The sequence below is a fragment of the Brachyhypopomus gauderio genome, chromosome 10, assembly GCF_052324685.1.
Source record: "Brachyhypopomus gauderio isolate BG-103 chromosome 10, BGAUD_0.2, whole genome shotgun sequence".
In the NCBI taxonomy this organism is placed as follows: domain Eukaryota; kingdom Metazoa; phylum Chordata; class Actinopteri; order Gymnotiformes; family Hypopomidae; genus Brachyhypopomus; species Brachyhypopomus gauderio.
The window spans coordinates 23,007,854-23,024,081 of record NC_135220.1 but is presented as its reverse complement, the minus strand read 5'-3'; the positions used below and the strand labels follow the sequence as shown (position 1 = coordinate 23,024,081).

Genomic DNA, 16,228 nt, shown 5'->3' with positions numbered 1-16,228 from the left:
ATGCTCAGTAGCCAGGTCTGCTTCAGTGAGCGCACTGAGCATGCTCAGTAGCCAGGTCTGCTTCAGTGAGCGCACTGCCCCCGGCAGCAGTAAACAATACCGCCCATATAAGACTCACGTGGACCTTATATAGCACTTCAAATAAATGTATTATTGAACTAGCGTGTGCATCTTTATCCTGCATCACTGTTCGATAAGGGTATTAATCTTGTAAAATGATCTCGTAAAATAGGCAGAGAAACCAAACAGTGTCACAACATGCAGCCCTGTTGTACATAGATGTACACGGCTGTGGCTCAACGGAACAGCCTTTGTGCAGAGAGGAACACAGGACTGAACACTAACCCTACACTTCCAGGCCTTGAACACTAACCCTAACACACGAACACTTGAACACTAACCCTAACACTTGAAAACTACCCCTAACACTCGAACTCTAACCCTAACACTTCCAGGCTTCAGCCGACATCTCCAGGGAGAACAAGCACTCAACGGACCATCAGCCACAGAGACAAAGGCAGAATATCCAGGCCAGAGAGAGATTTTAATGGGCCAATTTTCTGTCAGGTTGGTACTGGGAGGCCAGGATGATCTGGGCTGTATTTGTTGTTGCCGTTGTACTCTGAAGGCCTCCCTGAAAGGCAGTAACAAAGCCTGCACTTTGAATGACACCCAGATCCCGCTGACACCATGCCAACACCTCAGCCAGTGGCACAGCACGGTCCCCCACCTGGCGGTTCCACTTGGCCCGGAGAGGTATCAGACGCAACACCTGTGGTCTCTCCTGGCTGGGCCGCTCTGTGCGTGGGTGTGTGTGCATGCATGCGTGCGTGCCCGCGCGTGTGTGTGCCCGTGCGTGCGTGCGCTAGGGTGTTGGTGCATCTGTATGGATATGTTTCTTTTTTTAGGTCACGTCTCTGTGTGTAAGACAAGTGTGAACTGGTGAATGGTGTGTTTAACAACATTACCATTCAATCACTTGGCAGATGTGTTCAGCTGGGGAGACCCATGCTTCAGTGATGTGCAGAGCAGAGTCCTCCATGCACCCGGAATACAAATCGCAGCTGAACGATGCTCAATGCTAGTTGAGAAAAGCTAACATAATTTACTGCAACAATAACGGCCCCTATCTCCGTAGCCCTGAGGGTGATTGATTTAATTTAAGCTATGAGCGTATTAGAGGGTCATTTTTCCAGGGCTGTGTTGGCACAGGCTCAGGTGAGCGAGGTGGAGGGCTGACACACCACGACATAAATCCCATAAATCCCATTTCCTGAAACGGAGCGGCGAGAGACGCGCTTGACGGAGAGGGACGGGGGAGATGGCTGACGCTGTTTTGCACGCCGCGCAGACACCCCCGCCCCCCCGCCCTGACTTTGTTTGTCTACCATCTGTCTGTCCGACTTAAAGGTGAGGGGTGTGATCTTGAATGTGCCTTTGGAGAGACAGACTGCTGCACGTGTAGAGGAGGGCCAGTTTTGGATTGGGGGGGGGGGGGGGGGGGGGGTGTATTGCTGACACGCCTGTGGTAAGATTTGTTGTTTCAGCTGGCAGCCTTATTTCTCCCTATGGACATAGTGCTGAGATGTCAGTGAGTGTTACCGACACCCTGAGATGTCAGTGAGTGTTACCGACACCCTGAGATGTCAGTGAGTGCCACTGATGGGTAAAGGCCGTAGGAGATTTTTAAAAAGAGCAGGGCAGCTTCATGGACCACTAGGGCCTGGTCGAATGTTTTAGATTGAAATCTTATATTCGGACCAGAATGTAAACCTCCACCTTGCTATGCCACCAGCCAGAGTTATGGGTGGAGGTTCTGGGCTTCCCGCCGGGGTTGTGAGAGAGGGTCCTGGTGAGACCATCTCTCTTCAGTCATTAGAAACTCAAACACATTTCTCTGTAGAAGTTTTAAGACGGGGTGTTAACCCTGGTTGTCCAAGTCAAAGTACACTCTATGACACGTATTGATTCCTGTCTGTATCCTCCATCATCAACATATCGGCTAATCCAGCATAATCCTTCATCATCTACATATCGACGAGTTCAGCAGGGTACCAGCCTGCAATACAAAGGGAGAGGCAGAATCCACAGCAGAGAAGCAGGGTGTCGCGTATAAGGAATGAATGCTAGTGAATTAGACCCAGCATGGGTGTTAGCAAAGGAGAAAGAAGCACATGATGAAGATGAGCAAGATCGTGTCAACGAAGACCAACCTTTAGGTGTTGACCTGTGGTCTCCACACCGTTCCGACAAGCAGACCTAGAGCTGATGCTCTAACGTGTGCTCCCCACGCCATGGGAATGTGAGCACCAGGAGAAGGTGCTTCACAACCAGTCATTCATGAATCATCATTCATGTATCAATGATAGTATAATTTATGGGATAATTATGCATGATAATTAGGTGGTATTTCAATAACTAGTGAATGGATGACAGTATTTTCCCTAACGGACTTTATGTGTTAATGAGGTAGACAAAAAATCATGTGACTTTATGATAATGGCTTGTCAAATTCCACACAATTTCCTCACTATTATCATACGCAAGACAAAACTCTCTTTGTGCTTCTCTTCGGATATATTATCATAAGCACTTCATTTTGTATGTTTTTTCTGTTCTGACAGCTATTTAGGTAGGAACCCTAAGCAAATGTAGTTCGGCTTCAGCAAAAGATTCACATGGTGTTTGGTAGAAAACAATTATTCTGGATGTGGTGTTTGGTAGAGAACATGTGTTCTGGGTCTGGTGTTTGTTAGATAGCACATGTGCTGGGTCTGGTGTTTGGTAGAGAACACCTGTGCTGGGTCCGGTGTTTGGTAGAAAACATGTGTGCTGGGTCTGGTTTTTGCTAGAGAGCATGTGTGCTGGGTCTGGTGTTTGGTAGAGAGCACGTGTGCTGGGTCTGGTGTTTGGTAGAGAATGCATGTGCTGGGTCTGGTGTTTGGTAGAGAACATGTGTGCTGGGTCTGGTGTTTGTTAGAGAGCATGTGTGCTGGGTCTGGTGTTTGGTAGAGAACGCATGTGCTGGGTCCGGTGTTTGTAGAGAACACGTGTGCTGGGTCTGGTGTTTGTAGAGAACACGTGTGTTGGGTCCAGTATTTGGTAGAGAACACGTGTGCTGGGTCTGGTGTTTGTTAGAAAGCATGTGTGCTGGGTCTGGTGTTTGGTAGAGAACACCTGTGCTGGGTCCGGTGTTTGGTAGAGAACATGTGTGCTGGGTCTGGTGTTTGTTAGAGAGCACGTGTGCTGGGTTTGGTGTTTGGTAGAGAGCACCTGTGCTGGGTCTGGTGTTTGTAGAGAACACATGTGTTGGGTCCGGTATTTGGTAGAGAACACCTGTGCTGGGTCTGGTGTTTGTTAGAGAGCACGTGTGCTGTGTCTGGTGTTTGGTAGAGAACACATGTGCTGGGTCCGGTGTTTCGTAGAGAACACGTGTGCTGGGTCTGGTGTTTGTAGAGAACACGTGTGTTGGGTCCGGTATTTGATAGAGAGCACATGTTCTGAGTCTGGTGTTTGTAGAGAACATGTGTGCTGGGTCTGGTGTTTGGTAGAGAACACCTGTGCTTGGTCTGGTGTTTGTAGAGAACACGTGTGTTGGGTCCGGTATTTGGTAGAGAACACCTGTGCTGGGTCCGGTGTTTGTAGAGAACACGTGTGCTGGGTCTGGTGTTTGGTAGAGAACGCATGTGCTGGGTCCGGTGTTTGGTAGAGAACACGTGTGCTGGGTCTGGTGTTTGTAGAGAACACGTGTGCTGGTTCTGGTGTTTGGTAGAGAACACGTGTGCTGGTTCTGGTAGTGTACTCATGGCTCACTCTTCAACACAGCCTGGAGAAACAAGCAGCCTTTTGCTTTGTTTCCATTCCTTATGTGTGACAGGGCAATTAAAGCTGCAATCTGTCCTTGCTTTAAAGTGCAGTGGAGCTATTTGGATGGCTGCTGGCTTTGATGTAGCACCAAGTGTGTGAGGAGGGACTGTTTAGACTTAAAACTGTACGACTGCAGTAGTTCTAATGCGCTTATGAACTCCTTCTTCCAGCTCCTCTGTTTCTGTGCTTCTGTTCTAATGACCTTCCCTGGCAATTAGAGGAGAAGCCCCATTAATTATCGGCTTTGGTGCAACCAGACTAGTGCTTTGCGAAATCCACAGGAAACGTTATCAAAGCACGAGATCCACAGGAGAGCGATTTAACACCACTTTCTGCCTGCTTAGGATTCAATGTCTTCTTAATCAGAGGGCATCTGCATTTTCCATTCCACATATTTTGAGGTTTTAGCAAAGTTTTTTTGTGGGAATGTGTGTGTGTGTGTGTGTATGAGATTCTGATGTTCCTACATGTGATACTCATACATATTGAAAGATTGGTGCAGTCAACAATGTCATTGGATTAAGCAGCTGTTTCTCATGGGTGGGCATGAGACTGCTTCTGAATAAATGATTCTGTCAGATTACGTCAGACTCGGTGCCATCTTGCCAGGCAGCCTGGATCTGAAGATGTAGCGGGGCGGTGTGAAGACACACGTCATGTCAAATCCCGTCCTGCTTGGAGAGGCCTGGCGTGTACATGTGGAACTTAATGAGGGGAGAAATGTGGGAGAATCAAAGTGACGCACTGCACATTACCGCACAGGAGTGTGGTGCGCCATAGCTGTTGTGGTCAGGGGGGTGTGGCCCCCACGGCTGCTTCGTGGTCCAGTGGTGGGCGTCCCCCGTGATCCCCGTCCCCCGTGATCCATCCCTGCCCTGGTGAGCACATAGCAGCTGACTTGGAAAAGATCTCTTTTCAAAGCTTGTTTCTGTTTGAATGCATTTCCAAATGGAGCATGTTGTAGTGGTGTTATTAAGAAAGTTTTTCGGAGATGTTGGGCAAGGTGGGGATTTGTGGCGGATCTAGGGTAATTCCCCTCCTGGTCCTAATGCCTGAGCTGTATTCCACAGAGCGTTCTCCCACATGCTGGACCCCGATCACTCCACCCCTGCTCCTCCATCACCACCTCACTCCCCGGCCACGCACGTGCCCCGGCTACACACATGCCCCGGCTGCACAAACGCCCCGGGGGTAACTCATAAAGGCTTTGTTTGTTCCACGTTTAGAGAAGTGAGAGAGTGGGCGCCACTCAGCCCGAGCTGCTCTCTCTACAGCTGATGTGGGTGGCAGGGCCAGGATGTGAAGCATAAGTAGGATGAGGATAAGGACGGATGGAATGAAATGTGGCCGGTGTCAGGCGTGGTCCCCGCACGGAATCATCCCCGACACGTATGTGCACGGAGAGCCTGACATTTCAGTCTGCACAATCCATGTGAGCACGTACCGAATCCACTGAATTGTCCAGCCTGCACGACCCACGTGAGCATGCACTGGAGCAGCTGTGAATCTCAGAACCGAGCGACTGGGGCAGAGAGGTTGAAATTTACCAAAGAGAACAGTGCAGCATGAATGTGTTTTGTTCTGAGTCAGTCCTCCTGACTCCTGAGTCAGTACTCCTGACTCCTGAGTCAGTACTCTTGACTCCTGAGACAGTACTCCTTTAACATTTTGGCCTCATTAGTTTATGCATGCCTTGGGTGGACAAGGAGAGAGAAAAGGAAAGAAACTATCTTTAACTCTGTCCAAGACATCCAGGAAGTCCTCTGTCACTACTGTGCTGAATGGGTTGTCCTCCCCAAATGAAGGTCTTCAGATGTGTGAGAGATCATTCTTCTGGGCTCCATGGAACAGATCTGTAGACTCTGAGTGCAGTGGAAGGGCCTTCAGAATATCTGGGGCTCTAGGGAGGAAAGACTGGGCTTGAGGGGGGTTGAATGTAAAGGGTTCTGGGAATGAAAAACAGGGACTTTAAGTGACCAGTACTAGGGGCAGGAAGTGGTTAGGACTCCAGGAAGTGGTTAGGGATCCAGGAAGTGGTGCTCCGAATTCACAAAGAATGTCCACTCTTCTGAAATGAAGCCATGAACAGATTTACCAGGTGCTACAGGCTGGTCTATGAACTACTGAGCCACCTGAACTGTAATGTGTGCCATATTTTTGTCAATTGTGATTTTTACATCCCAATCGAAATTTGTCTTCCGCTTTTAACCCATTTGTGCAGTCAGAACACACACACACACACTAGTGATTATTAGGGGGCTGTGGATCACACGTGCCCAGAGTGGTGGGCAGCCCTAGCCCGGTGCCCGGGGAGCAGTTGGGGTTAGGTGCCTTGCTCAAGGGCACCTCAGTCATGGCCTCAGGTCTGGGAATCGAACCCACGACCCTCCGGTCACAAGTCCACAAGTCCAGTTCCCTACCACCAGGCCATGACTGCCCCAAGATGGTTTTGTAAACCATCTTGTAAACCATATTTGTAAAGATGGTTTTGTAAACCATCTTTACAAAACTTCTGTATTAAGCACGAGGCTCCGATGGAAAAAGCAGAGCTGTGTGTGTGTGTGTGTGTGTGTGTGTGTGTGTGTGTGTGTGTGTGTGTGTGTGTGTGTGTGTGTGTGTGTGTGTGTGTGTGTGTGTGTAGTTTCACCTGGGCAGGTATTCTCACACTTTGGCTGTGTTTCTGCTTGAAGGCAAAAATAATTTCTAGGTTGGTGCAGTGATCTTCTCCTCACACACCAATCAGCACCTAACAAAATAGTGACCATTTAGGTTGACATGGTAACAAACGAATGCCAGAGATGTGGGTTAGCAAGGGGTCAGCGCTCTGGTCGATACTGTTTTTCTTTAGTGCTTCGGGTAGAGGAGAGATCTATAAAGGCAATCATTCCCAGGCCGTTCTGGGGCGTTAATGAGGCCTGAAATGTCTGAGAGAGTTTGATGTAAAGCAGAAGGTCGTGATGAGTGACCTTGGATCTACTGATTCAATTACACTGCCGTGGGGTCACTCTCACATGCGGTGTGCTTCTGATACTTTCCTCACACACTCACACACGTTAACCTCACACCTTCTCCTAAGCAATATTGATGACAGCCTGAAAGATGTCAGTGCTATGACACTGTTGTACCTTTTGAGTTCTCCTTGACAAAATAATGTTCAACATTAAAGTTCAACTTTTATTCGGGCTAGATTGAAAGCAGAATTAAAGTAAGGCCAATACGGGTGAAACAGCATATTGAGCTATTTGTTAAATGGGCAATAGTGCAGGAGTTCTCAGGCACCTTTACTGTACAATCCCTGCCATCCACTTATTTTTGCAAGTATTCTATTGATTGGAATGATGGTTGAATTTAAACTCTTGAGTAATCTATATTTCATTCTCTCTATGATTGAAAGCCATTCTAAAATCATTTTGCCAGTGGCATTGGCATTTGTAATGCCATTGATTTCTGCCCTCTTCACTGTGTGTGCTTATATTATGAAGGACCAGTACTGAATGTTCTTAAGTTATGAAGGACCAGTACTGAATGTGATTATATTATGAAGGACCAGTACTGAATGTGCTTATATTATGAAGGACCAGTACTGTATGTGATTATATTATGAAGGACCAGTACTGAATGTGCTTATATTATGAAGGGCCAGTACTGTATGTGATTATACTATAGAGGACCAGTACTGAATGTGATTATATTATGGAGGGCCAGTACTGTATGTGATTATACTATAGAGGACCAGTACTGAATGTGATGTCCTAGTTGTAAATGTCATGTTTAGTTTTGGAAGATTTGTTGTTGTTGTTTCTTTTTTTAATAAAGATCTTAATTAAAAGAATTGTTCTCATAACATCAGCATAATAATTGCTTTATGGATGGATTGTCAGGCGCAGGTTAATTTTATTTGTTTGATATATTGTGTTTATGTAGTGTGATATGTGGTGTGTGTGTTGTGTGATATGTTGTGTGCCTCTAGTTCAAGTTTTAGTGCTGGTGTGTGTTTCTGACACAGCGCCGAGCCCTGACCCTGTGTGTGTGTGTGTGTGTGTGTGCGTGCGCGTGCGTGTGCATGTGTGTGTGTATGTGTGTGTGTGTGTGTCTCACAGCGCTGAGAGATAACCGGATCGACATGGTACGAGCCTCATCACAGGAGCTCACCATCAGTATCCGCGAGGCGACGCTGTCAGACGAAGGTCCCTACACCTGTTCCCTCTTCACGATGCCGGTGAAGACGGCCAAAGCCTACCTGACCGTACTGGGTAAGAGCTACAGGGCTGTACACGGAGCTTCAGTACACGCCTTCACTTACCATCACACACACAACTACAGAACGAGCTACTCTGAATGATCCATCAATATCTATTGAGTGCCTTTTCTCTGGGTCGTTTCTGGAGTTGGGAACAATATTCCATTTGTTGATGGTTCATGAGGAAACAGTGACAACTTTGAACTTCTATTATGACTTCTTTAGTATGCAGCCCAGGAGTCTCCTTTTTATACATTTGGTTACATTGCTTTATTGTTGCAGAATTTTTAGTCAATTTTAATGAGTTCGGAAATCTTTTAAAGGCTTGACAGGAAAGCAATATACCCACCCCAGAATACAGCAAAATTCAGATAGATTCAGTCATTTTTTAAGAGATGGTAGATAATTAGATTTTTACCTCATGAAGTCACAGGGGTTTTCCAAATGTAGGGCTGTCAATGATAGGGGTACAGCAGGGGTGAAACGACTCCATCTGGCCATCATCAGGACCGCAAAACACACCTAGAAGAAAATTAAATGAGTCTTTCAATCAGCACTCTTTACTTTGTCAATCAGAAGTCAAACCAACTCCAATTCACATAGTTCCTTAACTGTGATGTCATTTGCACTGTCAACACTGCCATTTCACTTAATACCATATTTCTAAGCTAATTAGCTACTCAATTACTAAATTGCTTAGTGTCATTTTAATTACTTGGAGCATTGCATTAAAATCATTACAGAGATGTGAGCACATTGTATGTGTGTGAGAGGGAGTAGAGGAAGCTTGCACATTAAAGACTACTCACTGTGAATATGGATAAAATTCATTTACTCACTTTGTTTAATGATGTAAAAAAGTGTGATTAATACACATAAATATCTGCTCAGTTTTTATGCAAATAGCAAATTCTTAAATCACAACAGCTTTCAAAGTCAGACAGATACTACAAAACAAGACAGATCTTTGTTTGACAGCCATTACCACTGGTTATTGGACCACAAACGTACTACACAGTAACTGCACTCATTTGACCTCTGCAGTGTGTACACAATGTTCAGACTTCAAGATAAGTTTCCATCGTAAGATGTGGTATGGAACACCATAGACCTGAGAGCAGGAACTCAACCTGACACAAGACGTTTCTCTATAAAATGTTTGGAAAACATGAACAAGAATCAGATCAAATCTGTGAGAGGCTTTGCTCTGTTGGTACTATTTTACTGAAAGTAGATAAATCACTACTAGATTGCACAAGTGCCTAGCATGGCAATTTAATATGGGGTTGCTATAATGCACGAGTACTTAACTGATACAGTTTTACAGTGAGCTGAAGATTCATGACGTCAAGAGAAGCATAAAAGTAATTTTTATATACCTACATCCACCGCATGATTTTATGTATTAGTCATATATGTGTTAATGTAATTTTAATAAGCTAACTGACTGGTAGTCAGCCTTATGCCTAATTTAATTTCAGTTTGAGGCACTCATAGATGCAGAAGGGTTTAGTAGGAACGTCTAGCTAAAGACAACACTTATAGATGAAACACCTTATTATTTCCTAAGATGTTAAAGACACTGCTTTGCCTCTGCTGTATTTTTTACCATGCTTGTGTAGAATATAACTTTAACTCTACACTTTAACTGCACTTCACTTTAACTCTACACTTTAACTGCACTTCACTTTAACTCTACACTTTAACTCTACACTTTAACTGCACTTCACTTTAACTCTACACTTTAACTCTACACTTTAACTCTACACTTTAACTCTGCATTTTATTTCACTTTTTGCTCTTGCACTTTCATTTTTAAAAGGTCTATAAATTGTCTTCTGCTTTCAATTATTCAAAATTCTGTTCTCTCAATTTGCACCTTTCTTTTAATGTATTGTTCATTAATTAAATTTAATTTGAAAATTAACTTTGGTTTTCTGTTTAAGGTAATCATATTGAATGAAATTTCAATACATAGTTTTTATAAAAGTTTTTTCTTTTGTTTTTTTGGTAAGAAAAAAACATTCCTAGGGTGATTTCAGGATGTATTAAGCCTTATTATAGATTTTCTGTAAAGTGCTGTGTTTAGGAAAATGATATACAAATAGGTTTTATTATAAAAATTATTATTATCAGCGTGGTGTCACAATCGTGTCACAGCGTGCACAATCACAAACCCAACACTTTCAAAACTCATTGCAGGAATAGACAATAAATAAAGAACTTGATGGCTAACATTAGACTGCAGTGGTTCGGTGGTCATGGTAATCTAGCTAATAGTCTATAGGGGCTTTCATCAGTTCATGGTAAGAAGACAAATGCAGTTCTTTAGTAACCTTTGCTATTTTTGCCTTTCAATTGTGCTTATATAGGCTAGAGTTATACTTTGGTGTTGTAATGTTATCCTATTCATTGTTTTTGATTTCACATATAAATTCCAAGGCTCAAAACAAAGAGAAAGGCAGACGGTTAGGCAGAAAAACAGACGGTTAGGCAGAAAAACAGACGGGTAGACAGAAAGACAGATGGGTAGGCAGAAAGACAGACGGGTAAACAGAAAGACAGACGGGTAGGTGGACTTTTTTAGACAGTAATCAGGTTTGGGTGGATTGGAGTGAAATGGTAGTTTTATTTTACAATGGGTTGGCTCAAAGCTTGCCTCATAATGCAAGTTTGTTATTAAAAATGACCCAGAGCTAATAAAAAAGACCGTAGGGCCACAGCGCCAGACACACAGGACATGTAACTGCTCCTGAGACCTAAAACCAGAGTCAAACGTACAAAGACAAAGGACAAGGGCAGTGCTTTTATTAGTTTGAAGTTATTTGAAGTTCAGGGCTGTATGCCCTAACTTCCTTTGGTCAATTTTACTCCTGTCTGTACCATCTCATCAAAAAAAACAAGCCAGAAGAAGCAGGAAGGCCAGTGGTGGACACTCGTGTGCTGCTAGGGGTTTGCTGCATTCTGCAGTTCTTCTGGTCTTGATGTATTTCTTTAGAAGCACCATCCCCAAGTTGTGCTCTTGGGGGTTATAAGCTCCTGTGCAAGCCAAAAGAATCCCGGACCTCATTTTTTATCTAAATGATGATTGCTATTGATCTCCATGCTTGTGTCTTCACAGAGGAGCTTTACGTCTTTCAGCTAAAACTAAAACTCGGGAGCTTTGACAAGCATTAGAGCAGCTGCACCTGCGTGGTGCAAACAAAAGAAAGCACAGGGAGGCGGAGCAGGACAGGAGGTCTTTCCTCTCACCCAGGAGGTTTTTCCTCTCACCCAGGAGTTTATTTTAATTTATTTGACCAAAGTGTCTCACAGAACTGTAATATATAGACTCCTTTCTTGTATACCTACACAAAGAGATACAGTTACAGTGTAAAAGGGTAAAGTTTAAAGATTCAGTGATATTCGTCTGTCACCACCTCTGTTGTACCAAAGAGTTTTACTCTGTGACACTCTTACAACATAAACATCAAACATCCACTATGAATCCACTATGAGTGTCAGGTTCGAATTCACCATTTCAGTAGAAAACAATTCCCCAAACAAAACTAGCAAATGTAAACAGGGGAGTGGAGAGTTCTGATGAAAGGTTTTGATTGTTAGCACCTCCCACGGCTACATAGGAGAGCATAGCCTTCATTCCCTCACGTTGAGAGAGTGGATCTCTTTGTACACTGAAATTGGGGCTTTTTCCAAAGTGCCTTGGCCTTCAAGATCCTTCAAAGACCACAGTGAACATAAAGAACAGTTATGTTATCCCTTTATGAGCACATCCCTCTCCTCTTATACTCTGGTGTTGATTGCTAGCTTTAAAGTAGTTTAATAGATCTCCTATTTTATTCTCTCTCTGTCTTTCTCTCTCTGAACCCCCCCCCCCCCTCTCTCTCTCTTCCCCCCAACACCCCCCCCCCCCCTCTCTCTCTCTCTTCCCCCCAACACCCCCCCCCCCCTCTCTCTCTCTCTTCCCCCCAACACCCCCCCCCCCCTCTCCTGGCTTTCACTTTCATTCCTGTTCTCTCTCAAATCCCCCCCAGGGGTACCAGAGAAGCCCAAGATCAACGGTTTCACTAAGCCAGCCATGGAAGGAGACCAGATCACTCTGACCTGCGTGACCTCGGGCAGCAAGCCTGCCGCAGACATCCGGTGGTACCGCAATGAGAAGGAGATCAAAGGTAGAGACCCGCTGAGGAACCCAGTGTGTGTCCAGTGTGTGTCCACTGTATGTTCAGTGTGTGCTTAGTCATAATTAACTGCTTCTTTAATAATGCGTTAAACAGCTCATTGTGTGCTGGCAAAACACTGGAGACCTTGTTACATTTAGATTCCTCATATGAACGGAGCCCCTTTACTCCACCAGCTAAATCTGTCCTGATGCCTCTACATTCATATTCTGTCCACATATAATTACAGCTATCATGTCGTCCCGGATACCACGCACACATTGCATGCAGCCATAGCAAAATTTGATATATGGAGATATATATTGCAAGTAGTTATTATTTAGTAATTTTGCCTACTATGGCTGTATATTGTAAAAAGATCAAAGATAAAGGCTCGCCACCTCACATTTGCATACGCAGTGTCAGACTGCAGAAAGGCTTACATGACCGTGTGTCTACACAGAATGCCTACATATCTCATATGTGGTGTAGATTCACGCTCCGGTGTGTGCTGTCATCCTGTTGCGTCTGATAAATGCCGGCGTCTGATAATGGTGCAGGTGAATAGTCGGCTGGATGGTGGCATTAAAAGCGAAGCATGGTACCGCAGCAGATGTGTGGGGGGCCGGGGGCCGATCTGCCTGCCTGGGGCTCCAAACAGGAGACTTCGACCACCACACTTGCACTTTGAGAAATGCAGCTGTAGTAATTAAGGAGCCGTGGGCCACGCTGGGTGATGGCTGGGTCCGACGCAGCAGAACCAGTGGTGCTGATCGCTTCATCATTAGGAATTTAGTCTTGAAACGCTGCTGAATACTCTCATGCGCACCTATGGACTGTGTGATTAAAAAACAACTGTAGGAGCACTGAGTGATTTAGTTTGTGTGTATATGAACAGGAAACTGCGTTTCAGGACCGAGCATCAGTGCTTAGCACTGGGAACCCAAAGGCAAGCTGATACCGGATTGCGGAAGGCCAACTCCTCACGGTGGACTCGGAAAGAATCTGATACGTTTGAGCCTTTGCTAGATCTTCTTAGTTGAAGTCTGATTAGAGACAAATGTCTACTTATTTAACCTAACTAATTAACAATTGATCAAACTTCATTTCATTCAATCTCTGATAGGGAAAAGGTTTTCTGGAATTATATTTCATCAAGGGATTACTGATGGTGTAGATGGAGTGTTGTGAGAATCAGCCTATTAAGTTCAAATCCTGCTGCAAACTGACAGTCTGATTTTCTCCCTGTATTGACTTAGATTACTGATACAATCTAGCCAATAACAATCAGTTTGTTTAGCCTCAGTGAAGCAGAATTAGAATTCCTCTAATTAACCGGGATTATTTTAAGATGGTAAACACCTTTTTTCGGGAGACCAGAGAGCATTTATAGAATGTGTGTGATCTAAAAGCAGATGTCAGTCATAACAGAAGAGGGTGGTATATATTCACACCTTCACACTCCTCTAGTTCTTCCATTGTAATTGGATGTAGAATTCACTTTCTGTTTCTTACTGGCATTCAAAGACTACAGCCAGAGAAGCACATTGTTGAACATAATTATGAGCATAGTTATGAGCGTAGTTAAGTATTGCAACGATCTTCTTCCTGGCTGGGAGAGCACGGCGCCGTGACTCGGGTGTCTTTGGTGCCGACACGTCGCCTCTCGCTTCTCTCGGGCTCGCTTAGAACTTTATACATTTAGGTGGAGAGAACTGGAAGAGATCTGCATAGAAGCGTTTGTGATGAAAAGCGATGGGACCTTTTGAGGTGAGCTGGAGGTGGAGGTTCTGTGGAGGGCTTCTGAGGGAGAGCACTGCTCTCCTTACAAAAGGTTCTGCGCGGCACGCTCCAACAGTCATTTCCGACGGCTCTTGTAAATAACCCATATTTTCTGCCGCGCTCTGTGCCGCGTACACATTAGTGTATCTAGATGTGTGTTGTCTGCTCCACCATAAGCCGGAGGAACCTTTCATCCGCCGTGCGCCACAGGGTGGGTTTTATTTCAGGATTTATAAGCACATGCCTTGGATCAGATTCCGGGTGGGATGAGGGTGGGTAGTTACGCGGCGCGGGGCTCGAGCTCGGCTGGCGACGGAGCGTTGGGGTCCCCACGTCGTCCGGGACGCAGCAGCCACACACGTTCTCACGCGCCTTCGAAGCAGTGATGGATGGATTCAATAAAATGGGGGCGTCTCAGATATGCAAAATGAGTTTGCGATGAGAGACATGGGAAGAGAGTTGGAGAGGGAGACGGAGGCGGAGGAAGAGAGGCCACTGAAATATACAGCACGGCCATCTTTGAAGCCGACGAAATAGGAAGCCAGCGCAGTACGCAGAGAAAGACGAGCATGACCAGGAGCTCACCTGCTCTTCCTCATCACTATCACCTGAGATTTGGGTTAAAGGTTAAAGGTCATTAACTTCTATGTGCCAGTTTATGATTGCAGCCACTCACAGTGTGCATCTGTGTGTGTGTGTGTGTGTGTGTGTGTGTGTGTGTGTGTGTGTGTGTGTCCATGTGTGTGCGTCCGTGTGTGTGTGTGTGTCTGTGTGCGTGTATATGTGTGTGTGTGTGTGTGTGTGTGTGTGTGTGTGTGTGTGTGTGTGTGCATGTGTGTGTGAGCGCTTTTGTGTGTGTGTGTGTGTGTGTGTGTGTGTGTGTGTCCATGTGTGTGCGTCCGTGTGTGTGTTTGTCTGTGTGCGTGTATATGTGTGTGTGTATATGTGTGAGCGCTTTTGTGTGTGTGCGTGCTTCTGTGTGTGTGTGTGTGTGTGCGTGTGTGTGTGTGTGTGCGTGCATGTGTGTTAGTGTGTGTGAGTGGGGGGAGGTGCCCATGTGTGTTTATGTGTTTGTACAGGTGAGGTGGTGGCTGTCATCACTGATTTCAGCACCTCTCCAGCACTCTCATGGTGTGATGAAGGCATTTATTTTGGAGCCCTGTCCTGGGAATTGTAGTCATACTGATGTGAAACACTGGGACTTTAGCACCATTCAGTCTGCTATTAAACCTCAGGCTCTGGGTCGCAGGCCATCTCTCTCTCTCTCTCTCTCTCTCTCTCTCTCTCTCTCTCTCTCTCTCTCTCTCTCTCTCTCTCTCTCTCTCTCTCTCTCTCTCTGTCTCTCTCTCTCTCTATCTCTCTCTCTCCCTTCTTGGCTTTTTTCCTCTGTCTCTCCCCCAGTCTGTCTTTGTGTTGAGTTCCTTTGTGTCCATACCTCACACAGCAATAAGTCTGTATCATTTTTCCTCTCTAAGCAAATCTTCTGAGATCAAATATTGCAGAGTAGTTCTGCAAGAGCATCACACCCCCTCCCCTCCTCTCCCTTCTTCTCTCTCTCTCTCCACTCCCCTCTCTCTCTCCACTCCTCTCTCTCTCTCTCTCTCCCCCACCTCCCCTTCCCTCCCCATCTCTTTCTCCTCCTCTCCTCTCTTCTCCTCTACCCTCCTCTATCCTCTCCCTCCCCCTCCCTCTCTGCCTCTCTCCCTTTCTCTCCCCTTCCCTCCCTCTCTCTCTTCCATCCTCTCTCTTTCGTCCTCTCTCTCTCTCTGGTGTCTCCTGATGTGTGTGTGTGTGTGTGTGTGTGTGTGTGTGTGTGTGTGTGTGTGTGGGGGGGGGGGGGGGGGGGTGTGTGAAACTGTAGAAATGCTACTTCCACACCTCATTTACTTACAGTTTACATTTGCTTCTATTGTTCTTCAGTAACAAACTTAAAATAGTCAGACTTTGTGGAATCAATCAGTAACCATATAAAAGGAATTCAGTCTGTTGGCTTGTGGATGAATAATGAATGAAACATGTGTGGGGCTAGTACTGGGGCTAGGGTTAGGGCTAGAGCTAAGGCTAGGGTTGGGTTGAGGGCTAGGATTAGGGCTAGGGCTAGGACTAGGGCTAGGGCTAGGGCTAGTCCACGTCCATGTCCACTGAGCTGGGTGATAATCCAGGTGTAACAGATGAGGAC

At 45.5% G+C, this 16,228-nt stretch overlaps 1 protein-coding gene across 3 annotated transcripts in view; it reads left to right on the top strand.

Annotated features, from left to right (window-relative positions):
• Positions 1–16,228, top strand: part of LOC143526013 (cell adhesion molecule 2-like) — a 255,017-nt gene that overhangs the window by 220,583 nt on the left and 18,206 nt on the right. For all 3 annotated transcript variants that reach the window (XM_077020566.1, XM_077020567.1, XM_077020565.1), the window contains 2 exons: positions 7,968–8,120; positions 12,142–12,279. In XM_077020566.1, the coding sequence (XP_076876681.1) occupies positions 7,968–8,120; positions 12,142–12,279 (291 nt within the window). The remainder of the gene's footprint in view (positions 1–7,967; positions 8,121–12,141; positions 12,280–16,228) is intronic.